A 21,348-nucleotide genomic window follows, 5' to 3' on the forward strand; every position below is an offset into this window, starting at 1 on the left:
GAAGAGAATTTTATGTCCAGTTGACTTTGCAGAGCCTTGCAGCCAAAAAAAATAAATGGGCGTGCGTGTGTAGGCTCAGTGGCTTCAGTCGTGTCAGACTTTGTGACCCCATGGACCGTAGCCCACCAGGCTCCTCTGTCCATGGGATTCTCCAGGCAAGATTACTGGAGTGGGGTGCCATGCCCTCCTCCAGGGGATCTTCCTGACCCAGGGATCGAACCCGTGTCTCCTGCACTGCAGGCTGATTCTTTACCCAATGAGTCCTCTGGGAAGACCCCCAACCCAAATAAATAAAGTTAATTTTGATATGATTCTTCTTTAGGTGGAAAATGTCTTCAAGGAATTTGTTTAAAAGAAAAGCATACAGGTGTGCTACTTTCGAGCCCTCTTCTATCTGGGAACGCTTGCCCAGCAAGCACCCCCAGCAGCCCTCCCTATGCATTCCTGCCCTTAAGTCTGTGCGGCTCCTCTGCACACTCCCAGGGCTTGGCAGGCGTTGGCTGTCAGTGACCACCAGACAGACGAGCACGTGGAGATGCAGCGTGGGATAAAGGGGCGCAGAGCTGTACCGCCCTTAATCCTTCACCTGGTTTCCTCACGAAACCTAGGACTCTCATTGGAAAGTAAGGTGGATAAAATTACAGGTTGAAATCTTGATTTTATTTCAAAATGATAATCCGAGGCATGGTTCTGACCACTTCTGAAGGGCTCGTGAATTAGAGAAACAGTTCTGTGAAGGCTCCGGTCAGATCTAAATGATACCAATCAAACTTGTGATTGGCAGAGACAGCCTCTTTAATCATCAGGGATTTTAAAAGTCATCCACCCTGATTTCGGAGTATCATAAAAAGTAAAAATTACTTTTGTCATTTTTCCTTTGCAAATGTTTTTAGCAGCAAACAGGACTCTTGTTTTCCTTACTTCATTTTTACGATCATAGTAGTTATATGTCAATTTAAAATTAGAGAGGGAAAAAAACTAAAAGCCCTTCAGTGGCACTGCTCATCCGTAGGAGGCTCACATAATAGGTGGTAATTCATGTCCATGTTATCAATTCTACAAATATCAATAAAATAAGGTTTGTAAATCGTAAATACAGCAGTAGCAGTTCACACGTTTGACACGCTTTCACACAAGGATTCAGTTGACAACAATAAATATAATTTCCCCTCTTCAAAACAAACAAAAAGGATTTATAAAGGAAAAAAAGGATTCATTTACTTGGAGTTTATCAGCCCACTATTTTTAGTGTGCTTTGAAATAATTAAAAAGCTTGAAATTGTATTCAATGAATACTGGCCCATAGTTACATTTTTTTTTTTTTAAAACCTGTCTTAAATACATACATCATGGCTTTCTATTGAAATCCTTAAATCTATAGGGATCTGTAGTAGGTAAGACTGTATTAAACATTTTTTTCCTCATTAACAATTTCATTAAGTTAAAAAAAATCTGACATTTCCCTTAAATGTTAAGTTGAAGCCTGATCTATGCTGCTGTGTCCTGTAAAATGAACCTAATTTTCAAAGTGAATAGGAACGCCTGAGTGGCCATTTAGAATGCGGCATTTTCCTTCCCTCATGATTCCTGCTGGGTCCTCTTCGCTGAGGCTTTTCCCTGAGTCATATATTTACTGGAAAGGCTACCTAGAGGAGGGGAAAAAACAAAACCCAACATAAATGAAACAGGCCTCACTTCATCGTAAACGCTATACAACTACTTCTTACGGTTAGTATTTACAGAAACTTCATACTCGGCACTTGTTTTGAATCAAGTCATCTGGCTAGATATGAAAAGGTATAACAGAAGCCTCGTCATAGTCTTTCTAAATGCAGATGAGCTGCTAGAGTGACGTCACGTTATGACATGCACGCTCACCTCATACTGGCACAGAGGCCAGAACTTTTTAAAGCTCTGCTTTGCATCTGCAACCAAACAGAATAAACTCCAAAGAATTCTTTGGTCAGAAATAAATATCTCGTGTCATTACTCTGCAGACATGAAGCTGTGAGTGGTGACATGGTAGCCATAACTTATTGATTTAAAAGAAAAAAAAAAAAAGGAAATTTATTGTATTTACAGCTGAAGGACAGAAACGAGGACTGCTAATTACATGCACACCACAGAACAGTTAATAGATTTTGTTCTGAAGTCAAAACAAGCAGTTCAATGAAACAAGGAAATTGACAAATTCTTAAGTGATCACTTACAAGAAAGTAGTATCTAGCAAAGGATATACACACATTGATTATACACATTTCAAACCAATGGTGGAAAGTATGGATTGTTCACTAACTGGTATTGTGTCAAACAAGTAATTTTGGAAGGAAAGGGATAGATAAGTTTCCTTCCTCACATCATACCTTTCCTCCTTACCTAATTTCAAATGAATTATAGAATTAAATATGAGAGAGTCAAAGTGTAAGAAGTAGTGAATATTTTGGAGTGGGGAAAGAGTTTCCTAAGTATACTGCATTATGCTTTACTTATTAAAAGGGCTTTCTATTCTTAGCACTAAAGAAATTACAAATTCATAGAAAAAAGACAAACACTAATAGACAGCTGGTGAAAGAAAAAGCAACATATGAAAGAGAAAAAAAAGTATGTAAGTAGATAAAAATTAATCAATATCAGTGGGTAATCAAAGAAATGCAAAGTAAAACAAGGTATCAATTCTTAACCACTAACTGCTGAAGGAAGAGCAGAAGGACAGCTAGGTGTGCAGAAATTTTGCTAACGGAATATTCATATAAACCACAAAAACCTTGTAAAGTATGCAAATAACACAAATGTCCAGAACTTGTGATATGCCTAATTATAAACACAATAACATATTAGGTATGCAGAGAAGGATAATTAATAACATGAAAAATGAAGGTTATAAATCCTCATGAATAGTATTTTCATTAAAACTAAAAATTAATAAAAAAACACATTTGAAAAACACCACTAATCAAATATGTATTGCCTCATTTTGGTTATCTGTAAAATGAAGACAATAATACCTATCCCCTTGGAGTTACTGTGAAGATTAAATAAATTAATATAGGTAAAACAACTGAACAGTACCTGGCACACAGAAAGTGCTCAATCAATGCTAACTATTATCATTACATTGATGTAAAAAGATGAGAAGATTTTATCTCCAAAACTGAAATAATAGTTAATGCTTTAAAATGGGACAAGTATAAATGGCTTTTACTTTCAATTTGTCTAAACTATACTTTCTAAAATGTCCAAAGTCAACTTATTAAGTATGCAAACAAACTTATGCCCCCTCAAAAGCAAACTTTCCAAAGCAAGATATCCTGAGAGTCAACTCACAGTGAAAAATCAGTGATATGGCAGGAAGAATCAAAGCACTCTATGAGTATAAATACTATATTCATACCATGGATTGTCTATTGGTCAAAAATTGTCTATTGGTCAATGTCTTTGACATTCTAAACTTCATGAAATACTGAGGAAAGGCTTTTCACTTAAGGGACAAAAATTTACATCAGTACCTCATATTCTACATACAACCAGATAGAATAAAGATCTAAATAAGAAAAACAAAGCTTTAAAGCTATTAGAAAAAAAATATAGATGGATATCTTTACAACTTCAGGTGAGGGAAAAATTTCTGAAAGACAACCCTAAAATCATGAATCACATATCCATGAAAACTAATCACAGAAAACCAATCATCTAATTATCTCAAAATTAAAAACTAAAGTGGTACAAGGCAAGATATACTGGAAGAAAACATTTAGAATGTATGTAATAATAAATACATGGTATTCACAGCCAGTAAGCATATAAAAAGGTGCTTAGCATCACCAGAGTAAAAAAAAAAAAAATATCCATTAGAACACCACAGTATTTTTTCACTCATCATATTTGTATGAATAAACACTGTTGATGTAAGTGGTAACTGTTTCAGCCAATTAGGGGGTATGTGACAGTATTTAAGTTGAAAAGGCACATATGCACATATGAAAATGCTCAAATACTCAAATCCTATAGAATCTCTCAAATATGCTCAAGAAGACACACACAAGAGTGTTCACTACAACACTGCTTATAACAGCAAAACACCAGACATAATCTAAATGCTCATGTACTAGGTGATGTTTACATAAAATATTCTGTATTCATACGATGCAATACTGTAAAGAGACTAAATCCATATACAACATATATAAATTTCAAAATCATTGTTAGATATAAAAGGCAAGTTGTAAAACATTCATATTACACAGTGTGAGTCATTTAAATTTAAAAATTCACCAAGGATACGTATATTAAAGTATATACATGTTAAAGGATACATATTAAGAGTTTAAAAAAGAACGGGTACCTGAATTCTTATTAATAATAAATGACTGAAAAGAAAATATGAAAAAATAAGGCCAATTCTCTAGTAGATGAGTAGTTGTTATATTATTTAGATCTTTAAAAAATTTTTTGCCCAAATGTTAAGAAACAGTTCTAAGAATACTTTTAGTTTTATTACTTATCACTTAAACATGTAGTCCCCTGTATACACACATACATATATATATATATATATGGGTGTGTGTGTATCTATGTATATAAAAATCTCAACATACCTGAAGAAGCTTCATGTAAAAAAATTCACACACAAAAAGATAAAACTATGGGACTTCCCTGCTTCAGTGGTTGGGACTCTGTGCTTCCACTGCAGGGTTTGATCCCCTGGTTGGGAACTAAGAACTTGCATGCTGCACGGTTCGGTCAAGAAAAAAAGATAAAACTACTATAAATAAAATATGAATTTTTATGTAATCTGGGGGAAGAACATGAAATTCTTAAAAATGTGTAAGCATGACTTGAAACTACCATACAGTTGGCTAGCTCAAACTACTAAAACAAATGTATCCATGGCAAAATAAATCATAAATGAGGTTGAAAATAATAAACTGGTGATGACGATGGATACTATAACATATTTGACAAAGCATGAATAAATTTCTAAGTAGAAAGAACTAAAGACAAAAATGAATACTCAAAAATACCAAGATGTAACATGAAGAAATACAAATGAAAATGTGGAAAATTGTTAGAATTCAATGGCAAGAACAGAACTTCAAGCAGACTGGCAAAAAAGACTATCCTAAATGAAGCAAGGGTATGGGAAAATTGTGACTGACTCTCTGAAACTGTCCACAATCACAATGTGGCATTATTGGTATCGCTGTCAAAATATGGTTACTTTTAAACCTATTATTCTCCTAAGTGGGAATTTATCCTGAGGAAATAACTAGACAAATATGCAAACTGACATTGCAGTGTTTTATATAGACAGTGGTCTTCAACCTTGGGTACATGGTATTAAGCTATTCCTGAATAGCTTAAGAGGACAAGTGAGTAGAGTTTTGAGAGAGTTGACCACAGTGCTTCAATTTTTATCTGAGTTCTTTTTGAGAATGTCTTTGTCGCCCAGGTTTTGGGGTGGTTCTCAGGAATCATACCACTTTCTCTTTACCCTTTCACAAGACAGAGAGAGACACGTGTGTTATAACCATTCACCTCTTAATGTGGCACATTACCCTAAGTGAAAAAGAAAAAGCCTTGGGAGGCAGAGAAGCACACAAAATGCTGGGATCTGTAGCAACATGTGAATACACCTAATAAAAACCCAAATTTTTAGCTTTCATAAAATTAACTGGTAGTTGATAACCATCAGAATAAGTTCTGATGATACGATTTATGTGATTTTTTGGTGATTTGATTAAAAAGGAATGAAAACAACTGAGTGGCACTGTTGTATCTTCCCTTCCCAGACTCCAAGACTTATTTCTATTCCTTGTAATTTGCTATTATAAAGACTAATGAGGTTTCACAATGTTTATGAAGTATAAAACAAAAGATTAGGAAGAGAAATGATTCACTGTTTCATTTGTACATTAAGTAGTACTACTCTGAAAATAAATGAATGCATGGGATAAAAGTCTCATCTAATTAAATGAAAGTCATTTTCAGTAAGTAAACATAGGAAGCAATTTTTAATCAAAATTTGTAACATTGGTTTTGGTCAATTATATTCTTCTAATAACTATAAACAATTTAGAAGACATTTTTACACTTTGAGATTTAACAAAAAGCTGAAAAATTCAATTTATATGAACACTTTTGCGGCCAGTCAATAAAATGCTTGAAATATATATGATAAAAATATATCATCTTAAGATAAAATTCCATGGAAGTGAAACAAAAGAATTCAAGGAGAAAAAAAAAGATGTAAAATTTCTGCAATAATATTTATATTTCATTTGATACATTTAAAAAGACTGATTTAAAAGTTTTGTTTTTAAAATGCCAATATTTTCCAAAAAACCTCCAGAAATTACATGTTTTGCAACTATGACAAAAAACTAAGATGTCAACTTAAACACATACAAGGAGATATATGGGTGGTTCAACATTTTGGGAGCGAGTATGCAAGCAAAAAAGTTTTGAAGACACTGATATAACAAATATTTGAAAAGCACTAGTTCCATTAATAAAGAATGGTTAAATACATAATGTATGTTCATATATTGGAATATCAAGAAGGGTATGAAAAACAATAATCTATATATTCACTGATAATAAGATCTTCCCATATGGTTTTCAAAAAGTGCTTCTATTATTTTAAATTTACTATCATAAAGACCACTGTGCTTTTGTTTTTTAATAAGTAAGCTTTAAAATCCTGGTCAAGGAAAAAAGTATACATTATCATAAAGGAGAAAAGATATTCACCAATCTCTTATAGCATCTCCAATATTTAAGATTTCAAACCCTTGGATTAAAATGGAATAAACAAAGACACAGAGGTAGTTTCTTTTGAAAAGTAATTTTCTTTCCAAAAACAGTAGAGGATTAAGAAATAGACAAATGTTAGTTTCTTGAGATTCTCATACTGAACAGTTTGTGACTATGGTTCTTCAATCTCCACATACTCTTTTGTTAGAAACTTCTGTTATATATTTGTCCTAGAAGTCAGACAGTCAGAGCATAGTTGGAGACTTTCTGTTAACTACAGCAGTAAGAGTAGTATTAATTTATCAAGTGATGTGTGCCAGATACGGTGTTAAGGGCTTTACATATATGAAACTAATCCTTACAGTTGCCCTGTGAGATATTAGCCCCAATTTATGGACAAGGAAACTGAGGCAGAGAGGCTCACTAACTGGACAGAGGTAATGGAGCTAGTAAATGACTGGGTTGGATGTCAAGCCAGAGTAAGTTTGACTTTAAAGCTCATGTTCTTGATCACTCTCCCACTTTTCTTTACTCTGTCAAAATGAGTCCACCTCTCATCAATGAAACTTACTGAACATCGAAGGCACTGTCAGCTGTGTGTATGTGAGGGAGGGAGGAATCGAGAGCAAGGAAACTCGTGGGATTTCCCATCTACTGCTGTCTCATTTGAGAGTCAAGAACTGTATGTAGCTTAGTGGAATGGAGGAAGTATCAGGAGAGGAAAGAGAACTTGGATGAGAACTCGGATGTGGGTGGCTGCTTTAACCTCAGCAGCACAAGACAGATGGTGCTATTGCCAATTTTATAAACGGGACACCCGGAGCTCAGAGGAGCTCACCTCTTTCTTCTAAGGTCAATTCAGCTATTGCCGAAGAGCAGGGGCTGTACACACTAGCAGGTTCTCCTTAGGAAACCACCCACGCATCACAGATAAAGTCTGTGAAAAGGAAGAGCTTTCTGGAAACTTAATCCTACTTAATGTTGAGACATTTCACATAACAACATACATAACTTGCGTAAATTTTTCATGGATAAATTTGACAGTATTAATAGTTGTCATTAACTTCAAGAGTTTATTAGAAAAGATAAGTTTTAACCACCTATAAATTTTTTTTTTCTGGTAGAAAGCAAACTTCATTTATTGCAATAACTTTTTTTTTCTGTAGTAAGCTTAAGTTTTATGGTTATTAAAAAGATTTATAAATATGTAAATCTTTCACTCAGAAGATAATTTACTGAAATCCTAACCTACTGTCAATTGGTATTGCCATTTCTAGGTATATGTCTAACATCTGTACTTTTCCCCCACTTAAAAATTTTACTTTCAAGATGCATAAAATCTTTAGCAGAAGCAATGCTGACAGATGTCCTGCAGGACACCAAATGCCATTGGCGCCCACCAGCAGAGGCTCTCACAGCATCAGGTACTGTTTTAAGTGCTTTTGCATAGATTTTGCAACCGTCCTACAAGGTAAGTATTATTACTATCCCATTTAACAGATGAGGAAACTGAAGCAATGTAGGATAAGATCACAAAGCTACAAATCACACCATGCAATCTGACGGCAAAGCTGGTATTCATAAACATCTTACCTTTGACAAAACAAATCTCAACTAAGCAAGGACCAGTATTTTCTTAAGTAAAGTGTTCTGGAAATGCCTATTCAAGGCTGAAGCTTGTAAAGGCAACAGTCTTTTCGCTTCTTTACATCTGGTAACTATGTGACCTTCAAACTGCCCCACACTCTCCCATCCACTCTCATTTGCTGAAGGAGTCTGTCTCCCATCCACTCTCATTTGCTGAAGGAGCTTCCAGAGCAGCTTGTCAATCTCCTCATCCATGTTTCATGGCCACTCCCACTATCAAATCCTCTCAGAACAGACCCCATTCTCATTTCGCTCCATTTCATTTTGAGGGTTTTCCCAGTAGAACTTTTCTTATTTTTAAGTCCATGCATTCCACTGAGAACAATTACAAAACCTTCCCAGGAAAGAGCTGCTCTTGCCTGTTCTTACAGAATCTCCTATGTCTTCACCTTTCATGGATACCATGATCCCCTTTTGGGTAAGGGTGGTAATTCTTTGAAGATTTCTGTTTCTCTTTGCGACATTCTACCTCAGTCTGATTGTAGAGAAACTTGATGCCATTTCAAATGGTTTTCCCAATCATTAAAAAAACACAACTGTAAAGTATTCACATATTATAAAAATAAAGGCCTATTTCTAAGTAGATCATTTTATATACTTGAGATAATTCATCTTGGTACTAATAGAAACAGAAGTACTTAAATAATTTAATAATTCAATTTATTTTCCTTGTTAACATTCGAAGTAGAGACAGCCAAATGCCCTTCACCTGGAGCTTCGTTAGCTTTCCCAGGGTGAGACCACTGCGCCCTGGCTTGTTACAGCCTGGGCTGGGACAGCAGGGAAGAGGTCTATCTGCTGCGGGGCTGGGGAGGCTGCCAAGGTTCTGGGAGTGCTCTCTCTCAGAAACTGACACCTGATGGGACAGACGGCTTGGCCTCTTCATTCTCTATAGCTAACACAGGCATAGCTCCAATCTACAAGCAAACATTGTTTGCACCTTAGCAATAACATACAACACGTAAAAGCTGACCACAAAATCGGCGGTTTGTTTTACAATATATATGAAACTGTCAGGTTTTATCAATGAAGCTTTAAAATGTCAAAAACTTAACTTTTCTCATCAACTATACAATCAAGTTAAAAAGAGTACACAAGCTCTATTTCTTAAACAATTTCCCTTCTTTAATCCTACTTTATTGAAAATTAGAGCAGAGAAGAGAAAGAGATATTAAACAAAACTAGTTAAGTGTCTAAAGGCCAGCTGTTTGCATCATGTATTATAGTTTCATCCCCTTAAAAAAAAAAAAAAGCTGAAAAAGTGATCCATTATATGTTAGTTACTTTGATTTTTCTTTTACCCCTCAAATTTCTCCCTTCTATTTCAGGATTAAAACACCAAGAAAGGCCTTCATAGCATCCTATTTTCCCCTCCCTTTTAGCATCTATCCTTGGGCCTGGGGGGACTGGGTAGGGATGGGGGCCCTGGCACAGAGCCATAGCTGAGGTCAGGTACCCTACAATTCTTTCAGCACTTCTCAGTACAACTCCCTACAAGCAGATTTTTTGGCCCCCTATTTCAAAGAAATGACTCTTTTCAAAGTCACAGTGAGGGACTTCTGTGTTGCCAAATAAAATGCTGCATTCTCAGTCCTCGTTGAACAGACCTATCAGAAGCAATTTGCACAAAGCCAACTGCCCCCTCTTTGAGGCACTTTCTCCACTAAAGCTCCATTAAAAGATCAAACTTGCTGCTTCTCCATCCCTACTGTTAAACATTTTTTTTCTGAGGGTGTGTGTCTGTCTCCTTGGTTTATTTTGCCTAAGCCTCTACATGCTTTTCTCTTTTCTATCTGCATGTATTTCCTAAGTGATTGCAGTCAGATCCAGGGCTTAACTACCATCAATTACATACTGATCATCCTCAAATTTTTATCTGCAGACTGGACTTCTGCTCTAAATGCCAGGCTCCTTCCTATATCTACTTGGCTATTCAACACCTCTACCACAGTATCTAGCAGGTCTCTTAAAACTTATACATTTAAAGCTGAACTCTACTTCTCCCCATAATCGGTTCTTCCTGATGGTTCCCCAGCACAGGAAATTCAAATTTCACTCTTCTAGCTGCTCAGAACAAAAAAATCAGTGTCACCTCTGAGTCTCAAAATCTCAGCATTTTCTGTCATGCCTTATCATCCAACTTCATCAATGATCATGTCAGTGCGACCTTTAAAGTCTCCAGAACATGAGGAGGCCTCACTTCCTCCATCCCTTCCATCCATGTCCAAGCTGTCCTCATCTCTTCCCTAACTATAGAAGGAGCCTCCTTGTTGGGTTTTCACCCTTGCCTCCTCAGCAGCCATAGTGAACCTTTTAAGGCAATTCAGATGACACCATTCCTTTGCCTCCAACAGCTGCCCATCTCACGTAGAGAAAAAAACCCATCCCTCCCACTGCTGAAGGGGTTGTGTGACCCACCGCCGTGTACCCTGACCTCACCCCCAGTCACCCTCTTCTCCCTCATCCGGCTTAGTGTCGCCACTCGGGACAAAACTGTTTTCAGCTCTGTTGTAAGAGTCTAAATCCAAGTTCTTCTCGACTTGCTTCTCCCTTTCACTTTGATTCTTTGCTGAAATATTACTTTATCAGAGGCTGCCTCCTTCCCAACATTCTCTTTTCCTTTTCCTTCTTTATATTTCTTAACATCCATCGTCGCATGAAATATGTCTGTCTCTTTTCTGACAAGAAGGCAGAGTAAATGAGAGAAGGGGCTTTTATCTTCAGTATTTAGGCCCACACACCGCACTTGGAGGGGGTGGGTGGGTGGGAGGTGTGGCTTAATATTTGTTGAAGGAACCAGTAAATGACATAGTTGAGAGAGAGTGTTCAGGCACACGATTACTTTCTTTCTTTGGTGGCAAATAATCTCCATGAGAAGAATATACTGCTGACAAGACAGTGGCAATTTCAAAGCAGAAACAAAAAGTGTAGAAGAGGAACAAATAATTAGAGACTATGGTTCCTATTCAAGGATGGTGTAGAATCACCTAGAACATTAAAAAAAAAATACAGGCCTAAGCCTAACCCTCGAAGAATCTGATTTAGGAAAGGAAGCTAGGGGCAGGGCAAGTCTATTTTTAAAAGCTCCCCAAGTTATTCTGATGTCCAATCTCTGTTAAAACCACTTATTTAAAGGAAGTGCCTCAAAAGGCATGTGGTACGCTATGCAGTAAATAAAATAACACACATTTGTTTTTTTAAAAACCCACATACCTGACTGGGGACTCAAAAATATAGATGTTTTTTGTTTCTTTTGGTCTTCATGTAAAAGCACTGCCTAAAAAACGAAATAGACTGGTTTACAAAGTCGAAAGAACAGCATCCGAAACAGTCTGAAAACTGTAACCAAATCCAAGGAGAGCTGAAATTAGGCATGTGGGTGGCAGAACTTTGCAAGTTAATCGACAAGCAAGACACACCTGCAGGACCCCGAAAGGCACGCCCGGCAGCTGGCGCACAGCAAGCTCCCCGCACATGGCACCTCGGGCGGGCAGAGGAGCCGCAGGACCTGCCCGGGCCCTCCCGAGCACCTGGCCCAGAGCTGCTCGCACTCACGGAGTGTTTGCGGGAGAGGCAGAGATGGGAGGGTTTCCTGCTCGGGTCTGAGCTAGGTTTACCTGAACAAATGTGCCAGCTGGTCTCAAAGGGTTTTGTGAAGAAGGGGATCCAAATACACAATCTGATTTAGACAGACCTGAGAAAGAAATGAGCACTTTTTGTTCCTACTTTAAATTGAAAACAGTGGCCCTGTTTCAAATTTTCACAGAAAGATTTTCTGTTGAGGTGACAGAGCTCTACTCAAAATATTATGTGGACAAAATTCTAATGTATTAGAAGAAATGGGACGGAAGAACATAATCTTTAGACAGAAGCTGATTATTTTTAATTGCTATTGGAGGAAATTCACCATACTTTAGCCCCCACTCCTCTTTTACTTCAATTTAGTGTGTGTGTCAGTCACTCAGTCGTGTCTGACTGTTTGCGACCCTATAGACTGGAATTCTGTGTGTGTGTGTGTGTGTTAGTCACTCAGTCGTGTCTGACTCTTTGCGACCCTATGGAATTCTCCTGGTGTGTGTGTGTGTGTGTTAGTCACTCAGTCGTGTCTGACTCTTTGCAACCCTATGGACTGGAATTGTGTGTGTGTGTGTGTGTGTGTGTGTGTGTGTGTGGTAGTCACTCAGTCGTGTCTGACTCTTTGCGACCCTATGGACTGGAATTCTGTGTGTGGAATTGTGTGTGGTGTGTGTGTGTGTGTGTGTGTGTGTGTGTGTTAGTCACTCAGTCGTGTCTGACTCTTTGCGACCCTATGGAATTCTCCTGGTGTGTGTGTGTGTGTGTTAGTCACTCAGTCGTGTCTGACTCTTTGCGACCCTATGGACTGGAGTGTGTGTGTGTGTGTGTGTGTGTGTGGTAGTCACTCAGTCGTGTCTGACTCTTTGCGACCCTATGGACTGGAATTCTGTGTGTGTGGGTGTGGGTGGTAGTCACTCAGTCGTGTCTGAGTCTTTGCGACCCTATGGACTGTAGCCTGCCACGCTGTTCTGGAATTCTCCTGGCAAGAATACTGAAGTGAGATCCCTTCTCCAGGGAATCTTCTTGACCCAGGAAATGAACCAAGGTCTCCCGCATTGCAGGCAGAATCTTTATAGTCTGAGATACCAGGGAAGCCCCTCCTCTCTTTGTTTTACACTATGACTACTTGATTTAATACAAAAACATGGCAGTCTGGAGGAACCAAGACTCTAGTATTTTCTGTATGCTTGATAATACCTCATCCCTGTTCCAGGACAGCCCCTGTCCCTCTTGATTGGCTGCTACCCTCTAGATGGCCAGGATTATGGCTCTATGTTTTAAAAATTTTGGTAGGATCTTAGTTCTCTGACCAGTGATTGAACCCGGGCCCACGGCAGTAAAAGTGCCAAATTCAAACCACTTGACCGTCAGGGAATTCCCTACTTTCACTATTTTGAGAGCTTCACTTATTTTGTTTACTCCACTTACTACTGGCAACTTAAAACTTGCTACTAGCTAGAAAGAGAGATCCATCCAAGCTGGGGGAGTGCAGGGGCATCCCTGCACCACTTTGTTGTACCAAAGAAGAAGGCAATGCCCATGTACTTCCTGCTCTGAGTAAAAGCAGACAGTGAGCTGTTCTGAAGGGTAGCCTACAAAAGGAATTTTGATGAGACTGTATTACATCTTATGTATATATACTGTTTACAGTTTCCTCATCTGTAACTGAGGATATCAAAATAATACCACAGTTAACGGGGCTCTGGTGAAAATTAGATGAATTTACCCATGTAAAGTACTTAAATAGTGCCTGACCCACCGAAAGTGCTCAATGCCTGTTAGCTATTGCTTTTATTTTAATTTCTTTTAAACATTTTACCCTTATAATTATAAAACATCATTTTATTCTGCTATATGTCCCTTGTGAGGGCAATAAAAGTTTGAATTCCTTAGAAGTAGGACAAGCTGAAGCAGTATAAACATTTCATAAACATTTACATTCTATTTTAAAATTAATAATAAAACAATTTATGAACTTACTTTTCATATAAAGCTTATTTAAAAAAATAAGGATGGCTGATCTAAAACTTTCCTATCTTAAAAAAAGAGATACTATATTGCTGATATGGTATCATAAAGTGGAAGAGAGGTATCAGTGTTCCAGGAACGACAAGGACTAGAGTGAGTGTTTTAAGGAAGCTTTCAGTGCTGACGTTTTTATGCTGTCCATAAACACTTAACAGTTGAGGACGTGAACAGGGTCACTACTTTAATCAAAAACACTATTTCTCAGGTTTCCATTTTTATGATAAATTTCATCCACTTTCACAGGTTTGTTCTGAGAAAAAAAGTGAGAGTGTATAAACTGCCTTGTAAACGTAACTTACCCTCCCCGCTCCAAGGTACCCTTACTTTTAATAGTCTGTTAAAAATATGCCCCAAACGGATGCTTCACCCATTTCATAGAAAAAGCAAATTAAGATCCGACAAATCACAGGGGCAAGATCTATGGATGACATTCAACTATGGACAGAAACTACATTTTCCCTCATTGTAAGAATAAGCATGCTCACTGAAGAAAATGATGCAATGCAAAGGTAATTCTCTGCAGGCAGAGGCACCGCTAACGGTGTCACCCTTCTTCTACTCCGCTTTTTAGGCCTGTGAGCACATGTGTTTAAACAACAATAGAAGTGGCTCCTGCACACAAAGTGTGGTGTCCTGAGATCACTTCAGCTAAGCCTACCCACGGCTCTTCCATTTCAAAAGTGCACATACTGGGTTGGGAAAGCTCAAGTAAGTGGTAGCTTGTTTTCTGGTCAATTAGGTCAGCGCTAGTCCCTAACCTTTCCGGTACCAGGGACCATTTCATGGAAGACATTTTTTCCATGGACTGGGTGCTGGGGGCAGGGCGGTGGTAGTTCAGGAGGTGATGCAAGCCATGGGGAGTGATGGAGAGCAGCACATGAAGCTTCTCTTGCTCACCCACTGCTCACTTCCCACTGTGCAGCCCGGCTCCTAACAGGTCACAGACCAGGGCTGGTCCATGGCCTGGGGGGTGTTGGGGACCCCTTTCTTAACTTTTTAAGTACTGGGGATTACTAGGTCTTCAATTCATTGATAATCTTATCTGAAAAGTCAACCAAACTTATAAGAGTCAACCAGACTGATAAGCCTCTTAAAAAACCAGGAGTAAGTGTTTAAAAACACATAGAGAATTAGAAGTAAAGGTGGGGGAGGTGGGTTTACTTTCTGAAAAACAAAATCTTATCCAGTAAATAGATCTGTACATATAACTAAAATAGTTAAGAACTCTAAAAAAGAGATTTCCCTTGAGATGTGAGTGCAAACATCAAGGCATGATGGGCATCCATACCTGAAGAGCCTTTAAACTGAGGGCATTCCTTTTTAATGTGCCCTTCTCGTCCACAAATAAAACAACGTTTTTCTCTTAAGTCTTTGTCCTCTGGTCTCTTCCACTTCTCCACTGGTGGCCTGAGGATTTTCTCTCTCCCTGGCTCAGTGGCTGCCCTCGCTGGCTTGGCTTTCTGAGGTGTGCACTGCATGGGTTTATCTTCTTTTGTTGACACCTCTCTCTCTGTGTACTTGTTTTGAATTTCTTTATCTTCTTTGCTTTTTTTGTCTCTGTTCTCAGGGTATCTTTGGTTCAGGGTATCTTCCTGATCTCGCCGTCGCCTCACTCTGTAGAAGATATAATACTAGTAGGAAAAATCTGAACAGAAACCTAACAAACTATTAAGACCCCTCCAGGTTTAGGAGACAACTAGATACAGAAGGCATCAGAGGGAAAAATAAGAATTTAAGTCCATCTTCTCTGTTACCATATTTTTGACTGGGGGATTTCTGCAGAAACTATCATCTGTGGCATTAATACATCTCTGGTCAATAATGTGTTAAGAAACACCCTCAGAGCTTAAGGGTGTAGTTGTTCATTTTCACAATTATTCTAATGCTGTGAAACCAGTTTTTGCAATTAGTGGAACTTCTTAATTTAATACCTACTCTGGTACTGATGTAATAAAACTCAAATTACCTTTGGACTGATTTCTTAAAACTTTCTGGCCCACTAGCATTCTTTACTAGCACTGGAAACTTGAGATATAAAACTTTAGGTTCACAATGGAACAATGGTTACAAGGAGCTTTGTGCTCTTAAACTGTCAAAATTATTTCTTCCTTGCCCTATAGGATCAGTGGCTACTATCTGAATAAAAAATAAAGTAAGAAATAAGAGCCTTGAATTCCAGATGGTGATTTAAGTACCATGTTTTTAAATGAGAATATTATCGTCCACTTAAAAATACCACCACCACAAAACAAGAATATGTCCCAAGCAAGCAACCAAAAACACCTCCCTCTGCCCTCCTGAAAACATTATCAGAAGAAAGCATGATGACCAAATCAAGTAGGTCACCCCAACACACAATAATTATTAAGAATTAAAATGCATACAAGTGAAGGGTCCTATAGTGCAGTATAGTATTACTGAGTCTCAATTCCCACACAGTACACCCCAGTTATTGTACATCAAAAGTATAACTGAGATCCTTAAAAAAACCCCATTTTACTTTTCAATGACTGAAATGATTCTGGACTTCTCATTGCTGTAAAATGGAGGAATTTCAGTTTCCTCTTCTGCTCTTCCAGCCTTGTTGGAAAGCGTAATAACCAAATGGTCACGGGGTGATGAGGGACGTGCCCAAAGTTAGGAAAAGGGACGAGGCCTGGAAGACTGTCTCCTGTACACTCAAGTTAATCCTAGCCATCTGACTTAAAGGCAGGTTTTAAATCACTTCATTTTCCTTGTAAAAAATCTCCAAGTTATCTGAGAACTTCTGGGTTTAATATAAGTTTATTTCCTGGTACAAGAGAATCTCATTTGAAAACTGGTGCAGTAAGAAAATAAAAACAAAACCACCCTTTTGAATGTTCACTTACTTTCTCCTCATAGGACAGTCCTTCATGAAGTGTCCGATTTTCCCACAAATGCGGCAACATCTATCATTTGGGGCCAGCTGTCCTTCAGTTAGCACATCTGGATCAAAAAAGTACTCCTAGCAGAATATAAATACATAAAAACCTAAACTACTAATAACAGATCCAAACACAAAAACTAACCAGTATCAATCAGGGATCTTATATCTCAACATTGATAAATCATTATTTTTAATAATTATTATTTTATTGTTTAAATAAAAAAATCTAAAACCATTAAGAGGTGTAATTCAGGATAGGTTTACCTGAATTCATTTTGGTTCATTTCTTTTCACCGTGCAGAACACTTTAACCCTACCTTTTTCCCCAGCACAACTCTAAATAAGAGCATTACATATGCCTGTGAGTCAGCTTCCTAGGATCTGGGGAAAACTGAGGCCAGGTACAAAAACTTCATTTTCTCATAAAAACAAAAGGCTAAAACCTAAAAAGAAAGAAGCTATGTGTTGTTGCTTTGTTGTGGCTTCTGAAGGAAGTATCAGAGGAAAGGAAAGACAATGCCTGGATTCTAGCCTCCTTACCACTGACATGAAGCTGGGTGCCAGCAGAGGCGGCATCACCTGGGGGTTTGCACGACATGCAGTCTTGGGCCCCACCCCAGACCTCCTGCATTAGAATCTGCATTTTAACAAAATCCCCAGGTGATCTGTTAGAACAAGTTTCAGAAGCAGGGTGTAGAAGACTGCCACAGCAATATCTAGCAAAAACTAGATGCAGAGATGTAATCAAATGCTGAACATGCTTACACACCTGATAACTTAAAGTTCATTTAAAAAGCCTTAATTAGGAAAATTAATGCAGGAGAAAAACCCCTTTATTTTTAACACACAACACTCTAGTTCCTAGCCCTTTCCCCTTTTTTCTCACTAAAATGAATTTTTATAATGTAATTTTGTTTTGCTTTTATTGAGTGTGGTTCCATAAAAACCTGAGTATCAGGTTATATGAGGACAGATTTTTAGCACAGGGAGCACTGTGTCTCTCCTAGCTTCATTAAGGTATTTATTATTCTTTGCAAGCAGACTGGAAAATTTAGATTTTCCTAAATCTAGGAAAATCCACCCAAAGTTCACTTCTGGCTATCTCTCCCCATGCTGTTGACAAATGACTTCAAAATAGCTATGTTTATGAAAAGGCTTTAATTGTGGCTAGACTCACCAAACTTTGGAGTATTTAGGTTATTATTGAAGTAATGTATACAAATTAGGTGCTTAAAAGGCTTTTGGAACTAGTTTTTTGGTATTTCCAACAGACACTTACCATTTTTGAGGGGTAGTCCTTTGGAAATCCTTTGACTGGAATCCCAAATACTCTTCTCCCATTAATAAATGCTTTCATTATAAAATTTGTCACTTAGAAAAAAAGAGTAAAGTTTCAATTAAATGGATTAACAGGAAAAGAGAAGGCATTATTATTTATAAACAAAGCAAAACTTACTTTTCCTTGATAATCCGGCTCCAAGATTATGATTCAAATCAAACGGATCTAAGTAAAGAAAATTAATGAAAACAAAAAAAATATAAATAGGAAATACCACTATTTATACATTAAGTGAAGTCTATATAACAAAAAGAAAGTGTTACATACTTAAAAGTATTAAAATAAGTGCGTTTTTAATGAGCTTCAAGTCTATAATACAGCTAAGTACTATATATTTCTAAATATATGGAAAGTTTTTCCCAAAAAGTATCCATCAAAAATGAGGATACTGCTTTATATCTGAATTCTTAGAGTCCTTCATATTATGAGAAGGTGCTTTATTTTCGACAACAAAATACTATTTGGAAAAGACATATTAGTCTGATATCACCAAATCATACTAGTTTTAGAGGCATATAGAAGCCACAAATATATTTAAAACATTTTACCACTGAATGTTCCTGCTAATTAACAGCCTTACAAAAAATCATTTTGGAAAATAAATTTATTGGGACCTCCCTGTTGGTCCAGTGGTTATTAAGAATCTGCCTTCCAATGCAGGGGACTAAGATTAGATCCCTGGTTGGGGAAGTAAGATTCCACATGTTGCAGGGCAACTAAGCCTGTGTGCCACAACTATTGGGCCCACACGCTGCAACTACTGAAGCCCTGGCGCCTGTGCTCCGCAACAAGAGAAGCCACCACAATGAGAAGGCCTTGCGCTCTCTGCAACTGGGAAGTGCCCTGCAGTCTCCGGAACTAGAAAAAGCCTGTGCATGGCAACAAGACCCATGCAGCCAAAAATAAATGAATAAATAAATCTTAAAAACAAAACAAACAAACAAAACCAAACCAAAAACAAGCAAAGGGCAAACAAAACAGAACCTTTTTCGAGGCTCATCTACTACTTAGGAAAATGGAGGAGGTATACGGTACACGTAAGAGGAGTAAAGAAGTAAAAAGAGGCACCCTTCTGGTTGTCTTGTTACGCTTCTCATGTACAGTAACTGGGGTATACCATTTGGGATTCGGACCCACTATGAGTTTACTGGAGAGAAGCGCCCTTCACTCAGTTTGACCTGCACTAACACTTGCTGTAAGGTTGCCTTTCTAGAAGGTTTGGCCACGCTGTCCCCTGGTGACTTCTGTGTGTGCTGTGTGGAAGTATTTCTGGTGCTTGCTTGCTGTAGCAGAGATACTACAGTATTAGTTACTGTACAAACACTGCAAACTACCACCACTGAAATTTCTCGATTCTAGAATAACTAGTCAGAAGTCTTCCTTCTAAGAGAGCCTACTACTAATGGCTCATTTATAAATAATGTAAAGTTAAAAGCAAAAGGTAATGAGACTTCAAAAATTCAAAAACAAATTAATAATTGGCAGACCATAAGAATCCACTGTAATAATGGAAAGGTTTAAGACAAAGTTCTGTTTTTAGCTATGGGATACTAAAAAGTTACAACCATATCCATAATCCATGGTCATCTGAATTTAATTTTGTGGTCATCATATTTTAATAATGTAAATTAGCAGAAGTAATGACAATAGCACAACCTAAAGTAACACGTTTTTCAGGTGATTATAGTTAAAAAAATTATAGAAGACTAAAATCAACAAAATATTTCTTAAGCATTTTCAATTGCATTTTTGAGCATTTAAGCTCTATTTTGTCTTTAAAATTAAAATCTCACAAATTGATCATTTACAGGTGGAATCTAAAAAAGAAAACAAACAAATGAATATAACAAAACAGAACAGACTCACAGACATAGAGAACAAACTAGTGGTTTCCAGGAGGGAAAGGGAAGTGTGGAGGGGCGAGACGAGCTATGGGATTCAGAGACACAAACTACCATGTATAAAACAAATAAGCAACAAGAATATACTGTACAGCACAAGGGATACAGCCAATGTTTTATAACTTTAAATGGAATATAATCTATAAAACACTGAAACACTATTTTGTACACAGGAAACTAATATAACATTGTAAATCAACTATACAAATCAATACTGAGCAACCACTGAAAATAATCTGGTGTACAGACAGAATAGAGGATCAGAGTAAAACCATTCAGTGTAAAAAGCAAGTCTCAGAATAATGACCACAAATATCTAAAAGAAAAAAGTGTATGTATATATATAAATTTATCTGGGTACATACAAATATATATAAAGTTAATACAAAAAATCTACAATTATAAAAATTAAAATCCCCCAAATTGGAAATAAACAATCAAATACAAACACAAATGGCCCATGAATCCTAGCATTCAGCATGGGCGAACTAAATGACAAATTTTTGAAGCTGGCTTATCTCTATAGCAACCTTATTCTCCAGAACTTGTTGAACAAAGATAAAGGACTTATTATGGTGAACAAAGATTTTTGGATTTGTAAGAAACCCCACATGAGGGCATCAGTCATTAAAAAAAAAGCAAACAGATCAGTCTGCCTGACATGGACAGTAACAGGGCAACTGCTAGGTGCATCCTGATCGGTGGCTCAGGGCGGCTTGGGAAGATCTCTGCAAGGACCAAGAATACCCTCATCAGTTCAATCTCTATATTCTATTCAGTTTTAAGTTCGATTTTATTAGTACCTTCAATAACAATGTATTTTGATGTCCACTGTTTCTTAAAAGTTGTAAGCAGACTTTTTCTCCTGATGCTAATTACATGTTCTTTAAAATCAAATTCCTCTGTGTAGAAACGAAGAAGTCCCAACCACAGCTGCCCAACAGATTCTGTATTTTTTCCATATTCTGGCCAATAGTTGGGCTAGAAATAGAAGGAACAAGAGATATCATGCTCTATAGTAAAGTGTTAATATCAATAGTCATTTGTATCTTAGGGAATAAATCTGGATTTATTTTAATTAACTAGAGTTTAAATATATAAAAACAATTATAAAACTTTTCTATTTTAAAGTATCATTTACATGAGTTTATTAATCTCTACCCTATGACCCAGAGACAGAAAGTGCTCTGGGTTTT

General features: G+C 37.4%; 1 protein-coding gene across 7 annotated transcripts in view; it reads right to left on the reverse strand.

The window, feature by feature from the left end:
* Window positions 1–638: 638 nt before the first annotated feature.
* Window positions 639–21,348, reverse strand: part of TUT7 (terminal uridylyl transferase 7) — a 58,172-nt gene continuing 37,462 nt past the window's right edge. For 3 of the 7 annotated variants that reach the window (XM_043452909.1, XM_043452910.1, XM_043452911.1), the window contains exons 22-29: window positions 20,956–21,133; window positions 18,369–18,416; window positions 18,192–18,283; window positions 16,875–16,990; window positions 15,293–15,618; window positions 12,018–12,094; window positions 11,614–11,677; window positions 639–1,646 (exon numbers count right to left, since the gene is read on the reverse strand). In XM_043452909.1, coding sequence (XP_043308844.1) covers window positions 1,579–1,646; window positions 11,614–11,677; window positions 12,018–12,094; window positions 15,293–15,618; window positions 16,875–16,990; window positions 18,192–18,283; window positions 18,369–18,416; window positions 20,956–21,133 — 969 coding nt within the window. In that variant the 3' untranslated portion in view covers window positions 639–1,578. The remainder of the gene's footprint in view (window positions 1,647–11,613; window positions 11,678–12,017; window positions 12,095–15,292; window positions 15,619–16,874; window positions 16,991–18,191; window positions 18,284–18,368; window positions 18,417–20,955; window positions 21,134–21,348) is intronic. The other 4 variants (XM_043452915.1, XM_043452914.1, XM_043452912.1 and 1 more) reach the window with 3 other exon arrangements.

Source organism: Cervus canadensis, chromosome 30, assembly GCF_019320065.1.
Source record: "Cervus canadensis isolate Bull #8, Minnesota chromosome 30, ASM1932006v1, whole genome shotgun sequence".
Classification (NCBI taxonomy): domain Eukaryota; kingdom Metazoa; phylum Chordata; class Mammalia; order Artiodactyla; family Cervidae; genus Cervus; species Cervus canadensis.